This window comes from Indicator indicator, chromosome 11 (genome assembly GCF_027791375.1).
Source record: "Indicator indicator isolate 239-I01 chromosome 11, UM_Iind_1.1, whole genome shotgun sequence".
Taxonomy (NCBI): domain Eukaryota; kingdom Metazoa; phylum Chordata; class Aves; order Piciformes; family Indicatoridae; genus Indicator; species Indicator indicator.
The window spans coordinates 28,584,610-28,610,486 of record NC_072020.1 but is presented as its reverse complement, the minus strand read 5'-3'; the positions used below and the strand labels follow the sequence as shown (position 1 = coordinate 28,610,486).

General features: G+C 42.1%; 1 protein-coding gene across 1 annotated transcript in view; it reads right to left on the bottom strand.

Moving 5' to 3' along the window:
• Nucleotides 1-25,877, bottom strand: part of CREB5 (cAMP responsive element binding protein 5) — a 235,001-nt gene that overhangs the window by 70,125 nt on the left and 138,999 nt on the right. The window contains exons 6-7 of the mRNA XM_054384928.1: nt 2,661-2,787; nt 458-568 (exon numbers count right to left, since the gene is read on the bottom strand). Of these exons, the coding sequence (XP_054240903.1) occupies nt 458-568; nt 2,661-2,787 (238 nt within the window). The remainder of the gene's footprint in view (nt 1-457; nt 569-2,660; nt 2,788-25,877) is intronic.

Sequence of the window (25,877 nt, the reverse complement as noted above, 5' to 3'; positions counted from 1 at the left end):
ATTGTTCAATTTGCTTTCCTAACACTGCCATTACCCTGAAACACCATGCCCCTACCTGGAAAAAAAAGTAAGACCACACAGACTTCCTACACATCAGACACTTCACAGTTGACTAACTATTTTCTTCAAGCCAAGCGGTGGAACACAAACCCTATCAGAGAACCAGCCAGACCATTTACTTAAATTGCACTAACCTGCACCAAAATCCTATTGAACACAGATCAGATAGCTCACCCTTCACTTCAGTTTCCTATCACCAATAGCTCAGTTAGGACTAGGAACATCTTGAAAGTTCATAGACACAAAGGCAATTTACCACAGCGTGTTAAAAAAGAGCATAGCATATGACTAAGAATGAAGTAAGCAGTGTCTGGCTGCATCCCCCACTGTCTGGGTAACCAGTATGCAAGAGCAATATAAGAAAAGTAAATAGTGTTTTTTTTTTCTGTCTTTTTACCATTTTGGCTTCTGAATGCATTGGGGGGACTTGAGGTGAAGCACACGGATTATTGAGGTTCGGCCCCTGCATCCCCATGATGTTGGAGTTCATTGACATTTGTCGCTCCATCTTTTCAAAGAAAAAGAAGAAGAAAAAAAACGTTTGGAAACATCTAGAGACATTTGCAAGAATTTATGCTTGGTTTCTATTTGAACGGACTCAGCTTTATTTCTTCAAGTCATGACTGGAAACATAACAATCTGTGCAGTGAATTGCATGTGTGTGTGTGCACAGAGGCATGTGTTTCATCAGAATCGGCCCTGAGAATTCACAGCCCATCATAATGAAAAAGGTCCTGTACTAAACAAATGTAGCAGCCACCCAGGTTTGTGCTTTTTTGTAATGATTTTCCCCCTTTCAGTATAACAACACTCGGAGTTAAGTGGCTTTAAAAGCATCACTGTATAAAGTTGTGGCTTCCTCTGTCAGTGGAGCCCTGCTTAGCTTGTTAAAAACACAAATAAAAATCTATGATCTTGAATATATGGAAGATGAATTGGCTCTTTTTTCCTTCACTCAGACTGCTCCATGTTTTGTAAGGGAAGCTTTCATGTACTGCTGAGATAGCAAAAAACAAAGCAGAACTACTCCTGGCTATCCAGAGCCATTCCTGCAAGCTCATCTCACCTGACTGACAGATAAAATTTTCAAACAAAACATAATGGCAGTGAACGATTTCCCTAAAAAGAGGCAAGCCCTGTTACATCACTAGTTATTGGTAGGGGTGGTTAAGTAGGGTTATGGTGTTTCTTCCAAGCAGAGCTGAGTATCTTGCTTTGTTTTGGGCCAAGTCCCTGAATGTTTGGCTCATACAGGAAAGAAGCTTTTGGATCCTCCTGAGCTCCCTGAAGCAGGGGAGCTATTTTTTGAGCCCTGTGCTGAGGTATTCTCTCCCACCATCCATGAACCCATCAAGAACAGCTTGCTGGGCCTGGGGGAGAAGACTGCCTGCTGGCTAGGAGAAGCTGCATCTGCCAAGGCCCTTTACACTTTCTATGGGGCAGGAGGAGCTCCCACTGTCATCTGTTCTGCAGTCCTTTCAGGGCTGTAGTACAGGAGCTGCAGCTGGGGCAGCCAGTGCTGACAGGGTTTGTCTCGCCTCCCTGCTTACGTCTCCAGGGCTCTCAGCAAGAGCACATCTGTTTGTCTGCAAGCAGAGCTGCCCAAAGGGGTCCCTGGCAGCCATCTGAAGCCCCTGAGCTTACACTGAAGCAGGATGTTTTTTCCATTTCAGGTTCCATAAGAATCACGCCAAAAAAAATTATGCCTATAGTGGCACATCTTGTATTTTTGTATTTGTTATTTTTTTTTTGACTCCCTGGTCAATATTTCACGGGACCCCTGTTGGCAAGATACTAATTAACAACTTACTAGTGACTACTCAAACAGCAGCCAAACTTGAATCTTTGTAGCCCTGTGGAATGACTCCCTTGCTCCAGCAAAGCCACAACAGCCATGGTTGATCGCCCTCAGGTTGTCTTCCAAACTGAATGCTGTGAAATTAGGAGAAATTTCTCCTTTCTCAGTTCCCTCTTCCCTGTGCCATCCTTACTCAACTCCATCCCTAATCTGCCCAAATGTCTTATACTGAAAGGTTTGTTAAAATCATTTAAGAATTTGAAGCTACAATTGCAAAGTACACTTCGTCTCCCAGAAGATGGGAAATATTCCCATCTCTGCAGAAATAAGTGGAAGATGAACAGTAATCATGATCAAATTCTAATTAAATGCAAGTCACCAGGCAGGAAAAGTAAGTCACATTTCTTTCTTGTTAGCTGGTTATCTCCCACAAACAAGAGGCTTACTTAGAGTTCACTGGCATAGCTTAGGTACTTTTCCAGTTTTGTCTGACTTCAGAAAAATCTTTTTTTGTTCCATCAAGATGTACTGATCTCACCTATATGACCAAGTGTGAGAACCAGAAATTGTAGTCTCATGTAAACCATTTCTAATCACTCTCATGCTAATTAACACGCCATTAACTGTCCCAGAAATACTGTTGTGCAAGACAAAGCAGTTAAAAAAGCCCAGCTTCCTTAACTCATTACACTTTGACTTTTTTTTAGACAATCCAGCAGATTTTCACCTTTGCATGAGCTGAATTAAGAAAAGAAAACAATCTTCTTCCCCTGCAAAAAAACCCAACCCAACCCAAACTTACAGGCATGAGTACAGCAGAAGATCCAGGCATGGTAGGGTTGGGCAGGGTGCCAGGCATAGAGGCAGGCATAGGCTGTCTTTGTCGGTTGTGTAGGTGCAGTAGTGAAGACAGAGAACCTGGGACAGGCCTAGGAGAAAAGGAGAGAAAGCTGTCATGGGCTATGGAGACCAAAACAGGCCTTACCATGCCAGCCTTTGCTAGGCACAGGCAACTCTAGACAAGCAGGCACAGATAGGCCAATCCAGCATTTGTCCTCTCCTGCATAAATGTGGTGGGTTGAAAAATTCTGCCCTCCCCCTCCCCCCATTAAATTTACCAGCCCAGCCCAGTTGGAAGCAAATGAAAGCTGCATTTACACGCAAAACTACAATGTCCAATGGAATGCAATGAATATGTACAAAATATATAGAGTATTCACAGTATTTACAGGTATTTACAATTTATAAACAGCACAGGAACCCCCCTGGCCAAAGACCAGGGGAGCTGCTACAGCTTCTCCTGCCCCCTGCTCCTCTCCCTACCCCCCTGTACACAAAAGGGACAAGAGACAGAGCAGAGAAGTTGTTGTTAATACCAGTCACAACAAAAGCGATGCAGTCAAGGTCAGAAAAGCCAGGAGAAGCATCAGCCAGAGCAGAAGAGAGAGAGATTGTTTTGGTACAACTAGGTTAAGTTCCTTATCTCTCCAATGGGATTGTTTAGAGCTATCACTATTTTCCTTTTTACATCACATAGTGATTTATTTACATTTTACTACTTTCTGTTCAAGATCTGTGGAAAATTTTAAAGGCATAGCCTAAAACTACCACAATAAAACAGTAGAACAGGAAGCTTTCAAAAAACACATGAATCACTTTATCAGGTAAAGCACCAGAATAGCTCATCTGATAGAATGTGAATGTAAGCATAATAAAGAGAGATTGGCCATTGGAATGGGCTGCCCAGGGAGATGGTGGAGTCACAGTCCCTGGAATTGTTTAAAATAAGACAGGATGAACAACTTAGTGTCATGGTTTAGTTGATTAGATGGTGTTGGGTGATAGGTTAGACTTGATGATCTTGAAGGTCTTTTCCAACTTGGTTAATTCTGTGATTCTCTGATAATACCCAGTCTCAGGCTGCACACAGTGGCTAGCAAAAGATTTCTACAAAGAAAGCAGGAACATTCCCTGGCATGCCATATAAGTGTGTTGCTATAAATTTGGCCCTCAGGAACAAAAATATCTGCATGAAGACTATGGCAGAAAATTAAAACACTCTTAATTTTGAAATTTTACCACCTGTAAATAAACTACTCTGAGTATTTCACCTCACTCCTGTGAAACTCTACCAAGCACTCATTCCAAGGTGAAATTCCTGATTTTATCAGTTAACACCTCACCAGTGCACAGAAAACAGCAAAAAAGAAAGAAAATCAGCAAAATTACATTCAGATTAAGTAGCTGTAAAGGCAAAAATACGTGGACTGTGAAAACGCAGAGTGAGTTACTTTGGCAAAGGGAGTTCAAAAGATTTAGAAGGATTTTTCTAAGTACAACACAGGGAAAAGAATGCATGTGAGAAAGCAGGTCCACTCACAAAGAAGAATAATCATGAAATTAATGGGTTAAACAAAGCTGGGACTCCTCTTTGAAAATGAGTTTTAAGAATGTGGTCTTGGGTGTTAGCTAAATTATTATTTTTTATTATTCATTTATTTATTTTTCATTTTGAAGAAAGCATGAATTGCTTCAAGTTTGGGGAAATACAAGTTGTCTTTTCCAAAAGCATGAATGTAAGAAAGTTTTTTATATACAGGGCCTTAACAAACAATGCTAGTAGAAGGCAATATGTGAAATTCTCACAGAGCAGGACGTTCTGCACTATAGCACACGGATACACGGCAGAAGAGATGCCCCTAAAGTTAGAAGGACCAGAGAGAAGGAGGTATAGTCCAGGAGCTTGTAGAGCCTCTGCAGGGGAAAGCATGGAAAGGTTCTTGAAGATGCTTGGAATTTCTAAACATCAGGGTTGATTTTCAATCTTGGCAGAAGCATCCTTTGCTTCAGTGACAAATCCACAAAGCCTCAAAACCGGGCTGGGCTGGTTAGGGAAGCAGAGTCACAACCTCAGAGCTGTGAGGGGGAAGACAGTCACTTCTCCCACTTGTTCCAAACTGTGCCACAGGAAATGATGGGGCTTTACTTCTCGATCCCCCAACTGGAAGTGGTACTGGCAACTAGGAACACATACACCCCCCTCCTCTAATTGCAGCTTTCATTTTGATCTAACTAACAAAAAGCAAATAAGACAAAGGTTGTGAGCAATGAAATTCACGAACAACACACATGGATGACACCACATCCAGGCTCCCAAAGCAGAGATGGCTATGTCTGACCTACAAGTCTCATACTCTTGTGCTGACAGCTCAAACCACCTAATTCCCTCTTTCCTAAAACTCCCCACTATTTCCTATCCTTGGAGTCTCAGTCCTTTAGCTCTCCACTCTTCAAGTCTCTTCCCCCCACAAACATTTCTGTCCTAATAAATGCAATGCCATCTCCAAGTCCTTGTCCTGCTCACTCTCTTGTACCCAGACACCTCTGCTCTCCCAGCCCTCTGCCCTCAGCTTCCCTTTCTTTAGCAGCTGCACATGACTGAACCTATCCTTTTGTCTCTATTCTCCATGGAGAGAAGACGACTGTGTTTTGAAGGATGTTTAAAAACTCCTCCCAGACACATACAGGACTCATTCAAAAAGGAAAAAACCAAACCAAACCAACAAAACCAAACACCTCAAAACAACAATAAATATATCTCAGATACAGGCAAGAAGCTCTTCCTATGCTTGCCTTGTTGTCTGCAGATGGAGGAATATGAGGTACTTCACATCTTCATACTCCTCTAGAGAAACTCAGGACTATGTCTCCCAAATATGTGGTGTAACCTTGTGAGAGGGTGCAAGAAGTGTTGTGAGGGAGCATGAATCAGCTTCTGCAATAGAAGACCCTGTGGTCAGCTCAGTGCAATGATAAGGCTGGAGAGCTGTGGAGGTGGTGCAAATGGAATGGATGTAGCGCAGGAGAAATGAGCGCAGAAAATAATTTTTTATTGCACAGTCCGTGACCTATCTTGCTCTTTACTTAAGACATAGCTGCTCCATGTAACAACACTCATTCACACAAGAAGAGTGTGGACAGGACAATCAGGAGTTTGGATAGGACAGGACCAAAATTACATGAAAATCAGATTCAGTTATCCTTTGAAAAGAAAAAACGTGAGGAGATACCAGGCCGAATATGAGAATGATCACACTTTGTTTGCCAGAAGCTGTGGTGAGCCCCACAAGCAGAGTCCTACTGGTCCATCCTCACTGCAACTCCAGCCCTGCAGAGCAGCAAGCAACAAGCTAAACCAGATCTTCTCTACCTCATACTTTAAAGTTTGTACAACAAAGACCAGATGGAAGGACTGAGACCCCCACATAGGGGATGGCTGAGGAGCAGAGAAGAGTGTGCTTCAATCTCTGCCAGAGATGCACCCTAGGTTTCCTCCTAGGAGAGTGGGCAGAGAGGAGCAAGAAGGGAAGGAGAAAGCGCTGGTGCACTCTCACGTCTGTCCTCAGATGAGACTGAGGTGTTCATCTACCCACCCACCGGAGCTCTGGAGAATTCTGGATCCACCAGCTTAGAGACAGCCTGTGGGATCTGCACTACCTAACAAGAGCCATGCGTTCAATAAAACCATCGCTTGAGTTTTTTGGTGCAAAAAAAGCAAAACAAGTATCAGGACAACAGCTCCCCCCGCCCCTTATTCATTCTGAGACTGCCCCACATGCAGACTCTTTGTACTACTCACCAGTTTCATAATAAGCTTAGGTGTTAGGCTGTTTGACAGAAATGTATTTTGGCCTGACCTATGCAATTTGTGCAAGCGATCCTCAAGGGACTGCAAGGTTTGAGTTTTACTTATATGTTCCAGAGCCAAAAAAATTTTGAAAATTGCTTTAATGAGTTTGGGGATACGGAACTTGGGCAAAAGGGAATTATTGGTATTTATTAAAACTGCAAGGAAGCTTCCTTGCTGTCCCCAGTTTCACCTTTAATGCTACTTTGCTTTGAGGGTCTGCATATGCTTTACACTTAGCCAAAGGGAAAATAATCCTTAGTACTTCAGGTATTTTTCTTGGTACTCTCCTGCTAGTCTGTCCCCAAGTATATTTTTGCAAAGAGGAGCAGAGCAGTCAGAGAAACCTTTTGCTTCAAAGCTGACCTGTGTTGAGAAGTCTGTGCTGCCCCTGCCACCAATAGAAGTGCTATATAAAGCACAGCAGATTCCTCTTCATCAGGGAAGCTGACATTGACCAATACCCATTTACACTTCTATTGCTTCCACATTGAGTACAGGTCATTGATTACAGTGTCCTCATGCACGCTTATTTGCACAGAGTTCAGGGAATGTGTATGGCACAGAACTACACAGGCTGAGATATTCTATTTGCCTAACATAGTTCCTCTTGTTCCAAGAATAACACAATCTCTTTTGTTGTTGCTTTCTATCCTGCAGCAAAGACAGTAAGGGAGAGTTTGTAACTATTATTTTTCATGTTGGACACATTGACTCCACTTCTCTCTTTGTAAATGCTGAAGAGGTGCTGCCTGCAGCCTGTCAGTTAACATTGCTGACTGAGGGATTTTAATTCCTTGGCACCTGTGTTGCTAGCTATATAGGGTTGTTGGGCAAACACCCCACTGATAAAGGACAAATAAGTTAGAGAACTGGGCAGTGTTCTATCTGTGGTGTTTTTTCCCAAATTTAAGAATTGGCATTGTGTTCCAGCAGGAGCCTGGATGACCAGAGGACTGGAGCACCTCTCCTATGAGGACAGATTGAGAGAGTTGGGGCTGTTCAGTCTGGAGAAGAGAAGGCTCCCAGGAGACCTTCTTGTGGCCTTCCAGTATCTTAAGGGAGCCTACAAGAAAGCTGGGGAGGGACTTTTTAGGGTGTCAGGCAATGACAGGACTAGGGAGGATGGAACAAAAATAGAAACCGGTAGGTTCAGATTGGATATTAGGAAGAAGTTGTTCACTATGAGGGTGGTGAGACACTGAAACAGGTTGCCCAGGGAGGTGGTGGAAGCCTGATCCCCAGAGGTTTTTGCAGCCAGGCTGGATGCGGCTTTGAGGAACCTGACCTATTGTGAGGTGTCTCTGCCCATGGCAAGGGGGTTGGAACCAGATCATCTCTGAAGTCCCTTCCAACCCCAACAATTCTATGATTCTATGACATACTGAGGTCTCTGCTAGCATTTGCACACTATCTCTTTGGGTGCAGGTGGCCTGGATGGATAGCGTCATGGTGGCTCAGTAAAACCCCAGGTGTTAGGCAAGCTGCTGTAAGTAACTGACCACGCTGGTTGCCCTCCCTCAGCACAGCTGGTCGTGCTAAGCCCATGAGTCATCCCTACCAACATTTAGACAGCAGGGCGGTACCCTGCTAAGCCAAGGTGACTCGATCGTGTTCCACCACGTGACAGTGCCCAACCATTAACGATAACCCCGCTCATGTAATCAAACATCTGTGATATATGCTTCACTATGTGCCTTCTTGATTAATACCACATTCTGTCTGCTATGATGCAACACCTATCTGACTCAGTTTTCTGGGGTGTCTGATGACTAAATGCTACATTCATCTACTAGAAGATCAGGCTTTCCTTCACTTGCAGTCTTCAAGGACAGATTATGCAGACAACAATTTGCTGCTGAGGTCTCATGGGATTAAGTTCATACTGACCTAGACCATTCAGAGCTACGTGCAGAAGGGCCGATGCTATTTAAAGTACCACTGCAGTATGTTTTCTACGATGGTAAAGCACTCCAGGTCAGTGGGTCTTATCATGACTTCTCTCCTGCTCCATGCAGTATTCATGCAAGGTCAGCAAGAATACTTACACCACAACCCAGTTCATTCTACTTTAGTTGGCTCTGGTGTGGAAAAAGTAAAGCCATAAGTATATGGAGTTGCACTGGATCAAAGGAACTCATCTCCTGACTTTCTACGGCCTCTAGACCCAACTAGCTCACACAGGAACAGCCCACAGGTGGATGGTTGTGCTGTGGCATTTCAGTGTTAGGTCACCACTGGCTCAGGGATTTCTGCCTCATGTTCCAGTTATGCAACACAGACTTGTCAAGATTTGCATTATATATATATATATATATACACACACACACACATATATATGTACATACATATATATATATATATATGGAGAGAGAGAGAGAGAGAGAATCATAGACTCAGTCAGGGTTGGAAGGGACCACAAGGATCATCCAGTTCCAACCCCCCTGCCATGGGCAGGCACACCTCACACTAGATCAGGCTGGCCAGAGCCTCATCCAGCCTGGACTTAAACACCTCCAGGGATGGGGCCTCAACCACCTCCATGGACAACCCGTTCCAGGCTCTCACCACTCTCATGGGGAAGAACTTCTTCCTCACATCCAGCCTGAATCTCCCCACTTCCAGCTTTATTCCATTCCCCCCAGTCCTATCACTCCCTGATATCCTAAAAAGTCCCTCCCCAGCTTTCTTGTAGCCCCCTTCAGATACTGGAAGGCCACAATAAGGTCAACTCGGAGCCTTCTTTTCTCCAGACTGAACAGCTCCAACTCTTTCAGTCTGTCCTCATAGCAGAGGTGCTCCAGCCCTCTGATCATCCTGGTGGCCCTTCTCTGGACACCTTCCAGCATGTCCATATCCCTCTAGTAATAGGGGCTCAAGAACTGGACGCAGTACTCCAGGTGGGGTCTCACCAGAGCTGAGTAGAGGGGGAGAATCACCTCCCTTGACCTGCTGGCCACACTTCTCTTGATGCAGCCCAGGATCTTACAGTACTGCCTAGAAGTCTTGGTTTAAAAAATGTGGGTGAGTTCCTTGCCCCAAATATCTTACAGAGCAAGGATAAAATGAGGGATGATGAGCTTCCTAAGCAATAAGAAGACATCAGTGAATGAAGCAGCAATGATGCCAGTATGATCAATGCAATGAGAAGCAACCACTGCATACCAGCAGCCTGGAACCTTTCAAGGTATGCCAGTATGTTTGTGTGGTTTTCAGGCTGAAGCATCCAAGTAGCCTACCATGCTGAGAATGAGTACAGCTGGCTAGGGTCTACCCTCATGGCAAAGCAGGTATTGTCACAATTAAACATTTCACTGCTAAAAAGTCATTTCACTGGAGCATGTGGTTCTACAGACCAGCTGCAAACTGCTTCCACAGCAGCTACTGAGGCCAGAGTATCTGACCCAAGTGTTGTCTTTGGCCTTCAACATTTGAAAAATTCAGTCAGAGGGCAAAGATGTGGAGAGGATGTTTTAACCTGAGAAAAGCTCACTGCCTGGTGAGGCTGCATCACTTCCTGCTGGTCTGCTGTTGTTTGACTGAGACTGCCATTATATAAGCCTACCAGTCCAACTATAGCCTTCCTCGTTTATGGCCCATTTATTGAGCTGTTTCCTCCCCTCTAAAAGTAAGGCAGTTCCTGCCTAGTTTCAATTTATTCATTTGTCATTCAGAGGAGGAAAGAAAAAACAAACACAAAGGCAGGCAATCACAAAGCATCAGACAAGTACTTAGAATACCTCACATAGTTGCAGAGACCTCACCTGACCTGCTGTATCCCATGTTTAATGATGTTTTAATCACAGCATCACGACAGAGCCAAGCTTTCCAAGGAGTGGGAGGTTTGTGTCGCCAGGTTTTTCAGAGAGCCAAGCCATATATTCAGGGGAAAAGAAAACTGGCACCTAAAATTAATGGCTCTCTGCCAACCTAGTAAAGATCCTTGTTTGTATTTCTCAGACAATTCAGACATCTGTATGATGGGGGTAGATTATTATTATCAGTAGCAGACATTTACACTGTGGTGGTGCCCAAAGGTCCCAACCAGGACCGGGGACCCCATTGAGCCTGGCACTGTACAAACAGAGATAAGAGACAATTCTTACACAGTGTGTTTACAATCTAGAGACACAAAACAGATGAAAAGAAGACGGAGACAGAACACACAAGCAAATAAATATACTGAAAACCTGCAGACAGTTTAGTGGCACTCCTCTGGTTGCTTTTTTGTTTCTTTGTATGTTTTTTATTTAACTTGTATGCTCAGAAATTACAGGATTGAGGAAGTTTGCAAGAGGAAGGGAGTAACTAAGATTGAGGCATAGGAGAGTCAATATGCTAGAGAGGGAAAACTGTGGCTCCTAGTTAGAGGATCAGACAAAGCTATGATTTCTGTAGAGATTTTAAAACAGAGTGCACATGTTTTTTAATAGATGTGCTATCTTAAGGTATTTTCCCAGTGTTGGACAAGAAGAGATTTCAGCCTGGGAAAGAGAAACCAGCTGCTGGTAAAGACACTGGCAAAGTGAAAGTGATGCTTGACACTGTAATGAGAAACTGGAGGGCTCAGATAAGATAAGGCTAAGCTGCAAAAAGTCTTAAAGACAAGAAGCTTGACTCAGGAGAGAAGGGAAAGCCCATATAAGTGTTTGAGGAGAGCTGACACAATTAGGCTATATGATGGCACAGAGGTAGAAGGAATTCAGCAACAAGCAGCACAAAAGCAAGAAGTGGCATATGGATATGAAATGATACAAAGTCAAAAGCAAGCAAAGAGATGATACTTCTCAATTCACATATTCCCTGATGTCATGTGAGAAGCTTTTCACTGGGAACAAAGCAACTCCACCAAAATACATTCTAGCTCATTTTAATTCACAGGGACTGAAGTGAAGGAACAAACAATAAAAAGGACAAGGAATGGATATATGTACAGTAAAACACTAGAAACCTGAGGGAAAATGTCTCCAAAATTTGTTAAGAATTCTGTACTTTTCAACTGAGCTTGCAGGAGAAAAGTCCCACAAATCAGCAGCTCCACTGCTGTAATGTATTTAGTGGGCCAAACTCCATTTAAAAATTTAGTCAATGATAAATCTTGCCTTAGCAAACTCCAATTGTGCTAATGCCACCTATGTTTCCTGAACACATGTTTAAGGAACCTCTGCAAATTCAGCATAAGCACAAGGACCAGCAGGTCCTTGGAAGCTTCACAGAACCCATTAACATTTGCCTTTTGGCTCTTACAGGTCTTAGAAGCTGCTGGTTTCAATCTTTCCTTCCCTCTAAATATTTCACTGGGTCTTATTGCCTGACCCATTACAAGAAAAACAAGAAAAGCTAGAATGGTTTCTTAGTCTTTAACCTCCTCAGAGAAGTTTATGCTCTGCACAGTGTTATGCACACAGCTGGAACTCACAAATGATACATGGAGGATAATGGTGTAGTTAAAGCAAAACAAGGAAACAACTGCAAAAGGCAGGTTCAACGGATTACAAAGAATTAGCTCATATAAAAACATATTAATGTAATAAAACTAAAATGTGGGGTAAAATCAACCCCCCCAAAAAAGGGCAGCATAAACATGATTTGCTCATAAAAGTAATCACTGATGTCAAACTGATTGCATTCTTGTCATAGTCTTCCAATTCAGACAGGACTGAGCTTAATTCTTTAGGAAAACAAATGATTTTGCATCACCATGAATAAAGGTGTATCAGTCTTCACTGAAGAAAAAAGGTAGCAATAATACACAAACACACCAAGTGGCAGCTGACTGAAGCCCAGGAATAATAACAGCAGTAAAGCTCACACAAACACTTTCTAACATGCCCATTCTTTCACAGGGTTGTGCTTAAGACTCCAGCCTGGCAAGCAAATTCAAGATGGCAACAGGTGAAGCAGATGGAAAGAAATCTAACCACAGCTTCCAAACAACCAAGCACCATACACCTCTTCTTGTCAGGTTTATGCTACTCAGAGGTGCTGGAGCCTTCACTTGATGAAGTGACTACATTAAAAATAATAATTTAAAAAAAGGTGCAAATGGCTTTTATTTGACCTTCACAACTTTGCATCTGAAAAGAACAGGAGGTTGCAAAAAGGGAGGAGAAAAAGTTCCTTTTACACTTAAAGAATTGAGAGAGTATCTGGAGAGCTCTCCATGAGTATTCACTAGCAACAGATCCCTCTGCTGAAAATATGGTAAAATATAGTTCTCAAGATTCTCTTTCTATTAACCCTTCTTGTTTGGACCAGTGCAATTTAATAGGAACCCTAAGATAAAAGATCTTTGTAAACTCTGCTTTATAACAAAAGTGAAAAAAAAAATCTTTTTGAAGTAATTTATTTTTCCTTTTTTTTTTTTAACTTCCCAAACAAAGCACAAGTTTGTCTCTGAAAATAAGATGGTGAATTACAGCAAAGTCATGAAAACAAAGAACCAACAGTTTCTCCAGTACAGGCTTGTTACCATGAGCTAATAATTCCAGACTTTAAGCAAGCTGAGCCTCTTTTTTAATAACTGCATGCCTCTAGGCAAAGTATTTCTACTAAAAATTATTGAGGCATGGAACAAGGCAAGGTGTGTGAGCTAATGTTGGATTGTTCAGTCACTAAACCAACTCCTATAGCAATGAGCCCGCTCTGAGCTGACAGATTATTTCTCTGTATACACTTGTATAAACACACTGCTTGAGGTTGAAATCTGTGTAAGCTTTCTTTTCAATTAAAATGTCAAAGATGACAGCACATGTTTTCACTGTCCTTCACAGGGTGATGGATGCCCTGGCAGCAGTTTCATGGCCCTGTGTTTCAGAGATATTTGCCTGCCTGGGTAGTCTAAGAAAGATGTACTTGCTGATCTTCCCATATGCCTGCAGGCAGACAGCACTGCTATGGAGACCTTACACTTTGGATGGCTTAACAGCTCTTGACTTTTCCTGCCTCATTGTCTCCTCATGTACCCTCACATACAAAGTTTTAAAAGTTACAGTGGGAATGTTACTATGCCCAGAGAGGCTGGGAAAAGGGTCCTGAATTATAACATTGCTACTTAAGTGACAAGCCTTACATCTCAGGGTGGTTTCTGTTCATGGCCAATTCACATAAGGCATCTAACTTGGGGGCTCCATAACAATGCTGTTAGGTAGTCAAAAGAAATAAAGTGCACCCTGAAAGGCACTCCCAGCATTGTTGTTCTGGTTTTTTTTTTTAATGGATTAATCTAAATATTTACATTTCCTCAGATCCATACCCATGAAGGTAATACTTTACCTATCAGCTTGTCACTCATTTTCTTCAGTCTAGAGCTTGCACAAAGCCAAAGGCAGTGCTTTTTAATGCTCACTGCCTCCATAGCACTTCTGCCATCAGCACATGCTCTTGTGGTGCCAAGATCTCTTTACAGACCAGAGGCACCTGTGCATGGCCCACCACAGTTACCCACCCAAATGTGCTCAGTCTCCCAAAGCTGCTGGTTGTCTCAGTGAGTGGCAGCAGGGGAGCAGGGAGAGGAATACGTACATGAGGATGTAGTCTCAGTTATCTTTCTAGCAAGTCACCTCCAGATGTAAAAATACCTTAGAGCTGCCAAGTAGCTATATATCTTTAGTGACCCTCTTCCCACCCTCAACCCACTTCACTGATTCCTTCATAAATGGAGATCATAAACGAATGCATGTCATTTCATGGGAGGAACCTTTGCACGTGCTTCAGCTCTTAAACAGGCTAAAAATCTCAACTGACAACTGATGAGAAGCACAAAGAAGTACGTCTCAAGGCAGAAAGAACAAAGTGGTGGAGAACTGCTGCAGCTGTACTTCAGCTTCAGCTCTGAGCCAGCATTGTCTGCTCTCATTAGTTAAAGAGCTCAAGTTGCCTTCTCTGCCTGCATCTCAAGGGGAGTTACAACTGACTGAGAGCATCACTCCAGCAAACAGGAATCCCAAACTCATTTACAGCATTTTTCACAGAGCTACAGCAAATTTCACTGAAGGGTGGAAATCAGCCTAGATGCTCTTTGCTAACAAAGTTCCCCAGAACCATTCCCCTAAATGATGGAAACAGTGCTCCAGAACTGCCCCATGGCAATGACAAAAACCCTACAGGTAGGAACTGCTGGAAATGATATCAACACTTAGACGCTGACACAGGCCAGCACAGGTTTCCAGCAGCACATGCAAGGGGAAGAAGTGAAAGCTACTAAAAGCCATTGTCCACTCATGTACAGCCACACATACATGGGAAAATTTCTCTCTTTGTGCATGTATGCACACTAAGAGACAGCAAAAAAGAGCAGTGTGTCAGTATGAGCATTGAAAAAAGCTTATTTTATTCTTGCAAGAAAGTATATATTGTCATTGTAATTTCCAGCCATCCTTTGTGCCCACTCCCTCCCTTTTAAGTACTGGTTTGAGCATGAACCTGCAGCTAATTTTGAGGTTGGAGTTCATTTGTTTTCACATAAATGCAATTAATTTCCACTGGAAAATGCATCTCAGGCATTCAATCAAAATAGGCCTAAAATAATTCTGAAATGCTCATCTGTCTCCAATCTATATAATGTTTTAAAAATTGGATGCATGCCCTGCAATAACATTGCACTTCAGAAAGCTTAAAGCTCTGAACTTCAGGGTATCAGTTACACTGAAACTGTGGTAAATTAAAACATTCAGTTTCTGGTTTGCATTGATTTATAAATATCGACAAAACTACCAGTGCAGTCATTACCACTTTGGGTGCTCCAAGCTGAATTTTCAACAGTTTTAAGGGGTTATTTTCATTCTTAACTGTGGCTACAGTAGCCTTTCAAGTTATAGATCAAATTCCAGATAACAGCTAAATCTTAAATCTTAGTTTTAAGAGTATGCATACAAACCCATACTTCTAATAAAAAGCAGCAAGTCTGAGTGTTCAGTAACTTCAGACACCAAGCACAGTTTTTTTAGACTCTCCATCTTAAAGCAGAAAGGATATTTGCTGTGGTTTAAATAGAAGCAAGTGGAAATCAGAGGAAGTATGAAAAGGCAAATATCTCTAGTGTTTTTTAACAGGAATTTGCTGTTCTCCTTTGAATCATTCTATGGAATGAGAGAAGAAAAATGAAAAGGCAAGTATCTCTAGTGTTTTTTTTAACAGGAATTTGGTGTTCTCCTTTGAATCATTCTATGGAATGACAGAAGAAATATGAAAAGGCAAATTCTCTCTAGTGTTTTTTAACAAGAATTTGCTGTTCTCCTTTGAATCATCCTACGGAATGACAAAAGTCTATAGGGGCTGTATGAGATCCACCCGAGGCAACTGAGGGAGCTGGTGGAAGTGCTCACCAACTTTCCATCATTTTTCAGCAGTCCTGGCTAACTGAGGAGGTCCCAGGTAGCAAATGTGACACCCATCTGCAAAAAGGGCTAATAGGAAGATCTGGGGAACTACAGGCCTGTCAATCTAACCTCAGTGCTAGGAAAGATGGAGCAGACCATCTTGAGTGCCATCATGCACCACATACAAGGACAATCATGCAATCAGGCCCAGTCAGCATGAGTTTAGGAAGGCAGGTCCTACCTGACTAACTTTATCTCCCCCTACAACAAGGCAACTCACTTAGTAGATGAGGGAAAGGCTGTGGATGTTGTTTACCTGGAATTTAGTGAAGCTTTTGACACTGTTTCCCACAGCACTCTCCTGAAGAAGCTGTTTGCTCATGGCTTGGATGGGTGGACACTTTGCAGGATAAAAAAGACTGGCTGGCTGGCTGGGCCCAAAGAGTTGTGGTGAATGGAGTTAAGTCCAGTTGGCAGCCAGTCACAAGTGGTGTTTCTCAGGGCTCAGTATTGGAGCCTGTTCTGTTTAATATCTTTATCAATGATCCGGATAAGGGTATTTAGTGCAGCCTCAACAAGTCTGCAGACAATGGCAAGTTGGGCAGAAGTGCTGATCTGCTCAAGTGAAGAAAGGCTCAGCAGAGTGATCTGGACAGGTTGGATCAACGGACCATGGCCAACTGTATGAGATTCAACGAGGCCAAGTGCTGGTTCCTGAACTTGGGTCACAATAACCTTGTGCAATGCTTGGGGGGGAGTGGCTGGAAAGCTGCCCAGCAGAAGAGGACCTGGGAGTGTTCCTGGACAGCTAGCAGAAGATGAGCCAGCAGTGTGCTCCTGGCCTGTATCGGGAACACTGTGGCCAGCAGGACTAAAGAAGTGATCATGCCCCTGTACTCAGCACTGGTGAGGCCACACCTTGAATAACATGTTCATTTTTGGGACCCTCATCACGTGAACAACATTGAGGTGCTGGACCACCTTCCAAAGATCAGTGAAGATGGTGAAGGATCTAGAGTACAAGTCTTATGAGAGGCAGCTGAGGAAACCAAGGTTATCCAGCCTCGAGAAAAGGAGGCTGAGGGGAGACCTTATCGCTCTCTACAACTATATCAAAGGAAGTTGCAGTGAACTGGTCTCCTTTTCCAAGTAACAAGAGATAAGACAAGAGAAAATAGACTCTAGTTTTGCCAGGGGAGGTTTCCATTGGCTAGTAGAAAAATGTTCTTCACCAAAAGGGTTGGAAGAGGCTGCCCAGGAAAGCGGTGGAGTCACTGTTCCTAGAGGTATTTAAAAGAAATAGAGATGTGATAGCTAGTGACATGGTTTAGTGGTGTCTTGGCAGTGCTAGGATAATGGTTGGACTTGGTGCTATTAAAGGTCTCTTCCAACCAAAATTATTCTATGATTCTATAACCAGAAGCATTTCCAAAACTTTTCTTCTCAAGAGCTTTGCATGTTAGTCTACCTGGTGACCTCCAAAGCATGTTTGTTTATGAGCAAAATATCATGGAGGAAGTATAAACCTGAAAAATAAAGAGAGCTCACAAGCTGTAACCTAGTTAACACAATAGTTTGAGAAAACAATAAGAAAAGCATGAACATATCAACAGCAATAGAGCCAATTCTCAATGGTGTACAGCATGCAGCTCTGCCAAAGACAATGGATTTAAACCAACTGGGAATCTCATTTGTACACACACGTGCACACACACTCCATAAACACACAGTAAATAGCACACATTACATCTAGCTGTAAAACAAGCTTTGACAGGGAGCTATGTCTTATGCTTCAAAAGAAAACAAAAATCCCCACTTTACACCTTGACATCTGTGGACTACTACAGAGGAATTTCTCCTGACCCCTGGTGGTGACTAACTTAAGAAGTGAAGCAGGGAGGATCACTATAAGGTGCACAGCTTTTCCCCTGAAAGCACTGGCCAAGTTCTAGCCTTGCTGCTCATCTTGATACTGTCACTGAAGCCAATCTGCTGATCCACAACCCAACTTTCCACTACTCTCTGCATCATCACATTTGCCTTGTGCAGCATGTACAGTACAGCTGAGATAGACATGGAGAGGGTGATCCTGTTGTGGCAGATGCTCTCTTGGGTGTGAGGTTTTTGCCATTGACGGTCACAGGAGCGCTGCTAACAGTCATTTAGAACAGAATCTAACCCAAAAAAATGTATGACACCTAAGAATATATTTTCCCAAATTATGCCTTGAAATGCTGACTAATGCTGTTAACAATATGCTACATTGAATTAAGAAAAAAAAAAAAAGGCTTATTTTTACATATTTACCTTCCAATTTGTACTGATGCTTCTGGCTTAGTGCTTCACAGACATGTGGCTTTTTAAAGACATGTTGTCTTAAAAAGGAAACATCCTCTCAGACCAGAACTTTGTGTGGCAGATTATGGCAGCATCCACTGCACTGCTTTAGAGTAAAGAGTTTACCAGTCAGTAGACAGTCATGCAAAAGCTCAGGTCACCCTGTCAGCTTGAAAGAGTCTGCAGTATAATCTAAGACACTGTTAATTCTTTTTCTGAGTATTTATTTCACATCTTTAAAATGAACCTTAAGAGTTCATGCATACTCCATGAGCAATTTTGGTTTGCAATGTTTCTTTTACCTCCACCTTTCCTTTAAGAGCTACTGCTGAAACAGCACTTTAGAGAGCTGCCGTGCCAGGGGAAGCCATAGAGCAGCATTATGATCAGCAGAGTCAAAAGCTAAATTAGGTGAATTTTGAAACTCTGAGGGTACTGGATAACTTCAAGATATTGCATCTCACAGTTTCAGTATTACAAGTCATCAATGAGGAATCATCTTTGCATAAGTTAGTTTTAAAAAAAAACAGGTTGACCAGGCTAGAAGGAATTCTCTAGCTGCATTTGCACAGTTGAAGTAATGCCACTCATCTAAACATGACCTGAGTCTCATGTAGACATGTAGGTCTGAAAACCTACATGTAGGTCTGAAAACCATTCCAGAAACATGAATGTCATTTCAACTTGTGCTGCCTGCCCCATTCTTAGGGCTATTCAGTCTGGAGAAGAAAGGCTCTGAGGAGACCTAATTGTGGCCTTCCAGCATCTTAAAGGGGTCTACAAGAAAGCTGATGAGGGACTTTTTAGGGTGTCAGGTAGTGTTAGGACTTGGGGGAATGGAAAAAACTAGAAATGGGTAGATTCAGATTGGATGTTAGGAAGAAATTCTTCCCCATGAGGGTGGTGAGACACTGGCACAGGTTGCCCAGGGAGGTGGTAGAAGCCTCATGCCTGGAGGTTTTTGCAGCCAGGCTGGATGTGGCTGTGAGCAACCTGATGTAGTGTGAGGTGTCCCTGCCCATGGCAGGGGGTTGGAGCTAGATGATCCTTGAGGTCCATTCCAGCCCTAACAACTCTATGATTCTATGCTGCAAAATCGAACCCCAAAGTACCACTTTACAGAGAAGTACAACTACAGCATTTGCATTAACAGTTTCCAGATTGAAACTGCGGGAACAGGTACCCTGGAGTTGTCAGTGGAAGGCCTCTGACAATGTAATTTGTTTCTCCTGCTAGCCTGACAAAGTCAGAGCATGCTGACGTTCAAGAAACATTAGTTGGGTTTGTGGTTTTCTTTCTTCAGGTTTTTGTTGTTATTTTTTTTCAAACTGCTTGCTTGGAGCTGTTGGTAGGGTGGAGGAAAAAGACTGTCAGCTTAGGAAAGGGAAGAGGCAGAAGAGAGAGAGTGAAAAGGAGATGTGCCCTTACTAGAAGTCTCCTATAAAATAAGCAAAATGTTTGTCAAACACACACCATGAGACACCCTGATACAATGCAGGTGAACACAGAGAAAGTGTTAACTTCACCTAACCAATGAAGTGGCTGCTCCACTCAGTTTACAGTAACATCTATTTGATTTGGCCCACAGGGAGCCAGCCATTGGACTGATCTGGTTAAAATATCCACACAGTCACATAAATAGGCTCAGTCAAAGCCTGTTGCATCACCTGCATTTATTTTTTACTGTTAATATTTAGCAATGGAAGAATGATACAGATCTGTGCTCTATACACTTGCCATCTCCAACAGTATGATCTCAGCTCACAGAGCAGCAGGAATTTGCACAGCAGTGAGTATGGCTGATTTCCAGGGGTCGGAAGCCATGGCTTACTCACTCTGCTCTGCATTTTCTGTTGTCGTTCTGTTTCTTTTTCTTTAACAGGAAAGGCAAATGTGATGAATGCAAAGAATTGTGGCTAAGTCAGTTTACAGTTCAGCACGTTTTGGAGATTTTTTCCCCCTGGTCTCTCTATTTTGTGAAGCACAGATTTAGCCCTGGTATTAGCCTACCAGGTAACAAGTCCTAAAAATGGCTCATACATAAAATGGGATGAGAAACTAAGTGGTTAGGAATAATGATTCAGATGTGTACCTTTCAGATCAGTATGGAAATCTGCCTGTGTCTCTTTCTGTACAGCAACAAGCCATCTGAATCAACAACATTACACCTCATATAAATCTGGCCAGGTCTATAAGTAACAAAGGTAATCTGTGGCTGAAGAGAAGAAAATGCAGCAATATATACACAAGACACTTTGCAGCTGTTTGTTCTTTAGTTTGTGGCTGTACATCTACTGGGATGTCCCACACCTCTGCAAACCTTGCTTAGCTCCTGGTCTTATTTCCACTGTAGATTTAACCCTAAACCACAGATAAGTATGGTGTTTGGGGATTAAAGCTAAGTGTCACTTAGTATCATTTCTGACATCTCCATGCATTAAAATGAGCTTCTTTTTCATAGGGGACCTAGTATCTGATTTTAATTTGTGGTAGGGTTATGGTCACAATAAATGTCTATTTCAGATATTCATGAGAAGTCTCTAATGTAAATGGAAATAGAAAGTGGCTGTTTTCTTGTAGTTTCAAAGCCATGTATGTAAAACACACTCTACAGATCTGTTCCACATGCAGAACCCTTATTGATCCACCATTGTGCCCTGGACTCTGCGCTGGCAGCTTGCAGCCCCATGCTGAACAGTCTCAGCAGGTTTTATAGTTTACATAATAAAAGAACAGGTTATGAAATCATTAACACCTCAGCTGAGGCTGCCACAGGGATGCCCCTCTGTGTTCGTTGTGAAATGCTCTTTTGGCAGCTGCATCCTAGAAGCATATTTGAATGTTGTTGTTTCTGTATCACCACACAGAGTGGGAAGCAAGTCAGTATTTTTGTGTTTTGAGATGAAGTGTAGGGGCTGAAAGTCTTTCTGGTTCACCTCTAGGCTAAGTCTCCCCATTTACACATCACTATTTCTAGGCGTGAAGACCTCTAGAAGCCCAGGTGTCTATAATCACACTCCCAGCTCTATGCAGCCAACACTGCCAAGGACCTAGGCCATGCCTAGGGAGGCTGGAAGAGACTTCAGCTTTGTCAAACACCACATGTTCCAGCTCCCCTCATCCTGCGGGCAGCCACTGCTAGCAGTGCTTCAGAGCGGCCCAAATGCAGCTGAGCGCTGCCCTCCCCTTGGCTGGAGTCCTGGCTCAGGGTACAATGCACAGCCTCTTGGCATTTTCTCCTTCATAAACGCAAGCTCAGGTGAAACTGTGTCAGTTTAAGCAGCTCAGGCTAGACTTGCTTGCCTTTTCACAGGAGAATTCATGTCCCCAGCAGAAAGAAACAAAATCCACTGCTGGTTGCTAAGCAAAGCATTTGGGGCCCTTTGGATGCTCCTTATTCCAACTTTAAGACTCTTCTTGCAAGATGAAAGCTGATGAGGGACTTTTTAGGGTGTCAGGTAATGATAGGACTAGGAGGAATGGAACAAAACTAGAAATGGGAGATTCAGATTGGATGTTAGGAAGAAATTCTTCCCCATGAGGGTAGTGAGACACTGGAACAGGTAGCCCAGAGAGGTGGTGGAAGCCTCATCCCTGGAGCTTTTTAAGGCCAGGCTGGATGTGGCTCTGAGCAGCCTGACCTAGTGTGAGGTGTCCCTGCCCATGGCAAGGGGGTTGGAACTAGATGATCCTTGAGGTCCCTTCCAACCCTAAGAATTCTATGATTCTGTGATTTGTGAATATTGCCCTTGCAAACGAGCAAGGCAGCACAAACATGACCTGGCGCAAGTACAAGGCTCTAAGCAGCCGAATCTAAGAAGTGAAATTTTACTGTCACCCAGGGATCCAGTCCCCTGGCAATTTCAAACCTGAATTCAATCAGCTTTACCAACAGCATGAGATAGAGCACTCAGGGAAAGGACCTGTGTCAGGTTCCTGAGCATTGAGTAAAGTTAGCTTGTGTGGCTGTTTCTCTGAATCAATGCACCAGAGTCATGATTTACGTAATCGAGACACTGGGCCTTTTTAGAGCACTGTAAGTAAATAGCTAAGCTTGATGTGATATAAAAAGCACCACAACAGAAAGGAGAACTTAATACAGTAATGAAAATCACTTACCCTTCATCATCCCTGAGACAGTGTTTTTACAACACTACTTGATTTATTCAACTAGCAACCATGCCTCCTTTGACTGTTCTTATAACAGGCCATCTTAGCCATGCTTGTTGGGATTTGAATTAGGGTTGTTTTTTTTTTTAATCATAATCCCATGTGCATTATTTCAATGTCTTTGAAAGAATTTGCTAAGCAATAAATCATAGTTATTTGCAAAGAAGACAAAACCAACCCCCAACAACCCAAAACATTACTGGCAAAGTTTGCAAAAAGAAGAGGTTTGGTCACAGGTGTGTAATCAGTGTTGCACACTTCTAAAGCACATTACTGCTTAGAAACTTACTGAAGTCCATACTCATTGCTGCTGACAAGGTGCCACTTAGTGTACAAGACTGTATGCAACGTTGTTTGCTGCGTGATTTACAACAGTGCACTTACACTAAAGAGGAAGGGCTGTAAACTACCTGTGCTCTGCTGAGCAGCTCCACACTTCCTCTCACATGGAAGGGCCTCAGCTTTTGGAAAAGCTGGACAATTTCTCAAGTGAGTACACCCTTGTGACACTGAAGCTAGCCAGACCACAAACTATTTTATTATGTTGTGCAAAAACCTATGTGCAAAAAAAAAAAAAACCCCTCTTTAATTAAGATAGAGCAACCAGCGCTGTGGTTGTAATTACCTTGGACTGCTTTACCCACGGGCATAATGAAACAAAATTGGGCCCTTCTATATTTTTGTTTTTAGACTAAGTAAACCTAAATTAATTTATTCAACTCAAACCAGACAGGTTTCTCTTGAAAAGAGAGGCATATATGGTTGGAGGAGCCGGTGCAGGAGGCAGAGTGACATGCAATGATGACTGCAAACTGCAAACTGCTGGCAAAACATTTGGCTTGCCGTTGGTCCGTGGCCAGTATTTTCCTTTGTTAATGAATACCACATCTTTTCTAAGTTAAGCATTTTTTCTTCTCCCCTCTCACTTTATTTGAAACATATTTTAAATATTTTTGTTTTTATGACGTTGTGGAACATGATACAGCCCCCTCCTAACCCTGAATATGGGGAAATCAATTAAAATTTTGACATTAGAAGCTATGATATAAACATATGGTTCCACTGCTCAGAATTCTTTTTTTCCCTTTTTTTCCCCTTTTAATTTTTTTTTAAGCAATATATCAAGGATCAGTACAAAGAAAAATAACCAAAACTGAACTCCACATTACTGGATAAAAAATTATACCAACTGAAAGAGTATCACAGCCAGAACCTTGCCACTCACCAACAAACACAAAATCCCCTACAAATCTGGCAGGTTTTGAGAGACTTCCTTTCAATCACAGAATCATATAGAATGGCCTAGGTTGGAAGGATTGCATAAAACCCCAGAGAGACAAAATGATAAGTAACTGAAACTCCATGGAATACAGGCACCAAACAGAAGATTTAACTCTTTAGGTAAAGGTTCCTGCTGAAGCAAAAAGAAGCTCTCTCCCAGAAGGTTTGCAAGATTGGAAATTGTATTACAGGCAGCTTAAGAGTTGTTTCTTAACCTGTCACTGGCAAGAAAACAAATTTTTTCAAACATCTTCTATGGACATCTAGTCTCCAATTCTGCAAGAATTTAGCTACATGAATTTACATGCCCTCCTTTAATATACTCCATTTCTACAAACCTTGCAAGATTTCTTCAGCCACTGCAACTTGTAGCTAGTCCTACGATGGCAGAGATGACAGAAGCATAGCACAGCGTACTGCTGGCCCTGCAGCCAACGTTGAGTGAGGACAAAGACACCCTGGAAAAAATTAAGCTGCAAAAGCCTTTTCTGCACCAACCCCCTTACTTTTCATGCTTGTGCTCGAATTGACAAAAAGCATTGTATAGAGGCTCTTGATACCAGCTCAAACTCTTAAGTTCTATGAGGATAGAAACTTCAGTTATCTACAGACTACGGGCAAATTAAATATACTCTCTCTATTGCAGTGAATTTACTTTGCATAGTGACTCAAGTGACTGATGCAGAAAATTGCAGCCAAGCTCAAAAGGTAGACCTGGACTTTTTTTTTTTCTTTTCCTATTTAAATAAGAAATTTACCAAAATTATTACATTCACTAATATTTAGTAAATCTTATAAGTGGAGAATAGATATTTGGAAGAACAGAGTATTTTAACATTTATAAATATTTTACTTTGAAGTGCTATATGAACTGGAAAATTCACTGAGCTCATTTTGAACAGTTAATTTTCTTGTAAACCTCAAAATGTATGTGCTCTTTGTTTTATTCGCACAAAATGATTAAGAAATTAAGTTAACCTAACTTGTTATTTTTCGTTTCAGTCACTAAAGTCAACAAATCTGTTACTCACAGAGAACTAGTTACTGTTATAGCTCACCAGCCACAAGCCTTACATTTGTCAGGTTTTCTTCATTTTCTGCTCTATTAAAAAAAAAATCTAACATTCCAACTCATTCATCTCTTTTATATCATCTCTCCTAGATTTTTTCCTAACTGATTTTAAACAGCTAGTTAGAAACCTGAACATCAGCATCGATGTTCTAATGCCAAACAGAACTAACACTGGTATTTTCAAAACTACCTTACTTAAAGACTGATTAGATTCATTAAGAAATTAACCAGGTAGGAATGCTGTTTTCAAGGCAAAGGGAAACTAGTATATCCTGAAGAAAAGTATGGGATTTCTTCTTTTTGTTTTCAGAATGGATTAGTTCTTCCAGCCAGGAAGTTTTTATCACTCGTCCAGATTTGGTGATCTGCTCCTGGTCTGACAGCAGTATAGAACCATCTTTGGCACTTTAGAAGGACAAACCTTTTCTTCATCACAAGAAAAGAGGATGCAAACAAAACATCACAACAAACATTGTGCCAGCAGTATAGCAAGAGCCAGGCTGTATGCTCCCAGACTGCACTTTCTGAAACTTCAGAAATATGAACAATATCCTTCCCTAAGCCTTTTAGCTCAAGATGAATATAAGATTGAGTCAGCATCTCTGCACAGGCTTTTGCCAGTGAAAACTCATATTCAGTGACCGTTCCTCAGTCTTTACATTGCATTCCACAATAAAATATTAATTTTGCAATAATAAAATAACTGAGAAAGCAGAAGGGCAAGACATAACTTTACATGTGACACTAGTGACAGCATATTGGATAGTCATTAGTTAATGGATAAATATGAACACAGGTTAAGGTATACAGGGAGTTCATTGCAAAAAAAAAGGCATTAATGTGCCATTACTTTTATAGTGGGAGCAGCTTTTGCTAGCTAAGTTCCTGTAAAACATATTTTTGAGCTTACAGGGATATTAGCAAATGGATCCCTCACATAGTGATGGACAAAGCTTGTCTCCTAGTTTTTCAAAACATGCTGAAAATTATGCTAGAAGTTTTGTTCATTATGGTTTAATTCCCCTATTTTTTCCAAGAGGAAAAAAAAAACCAAACCAAACCAACCAACCAACCAACCAACAACGCACACACACACATCAAAAAAACACTAATGAACTAACAACAACAACAAAAACCACCCTGGTACTTTAA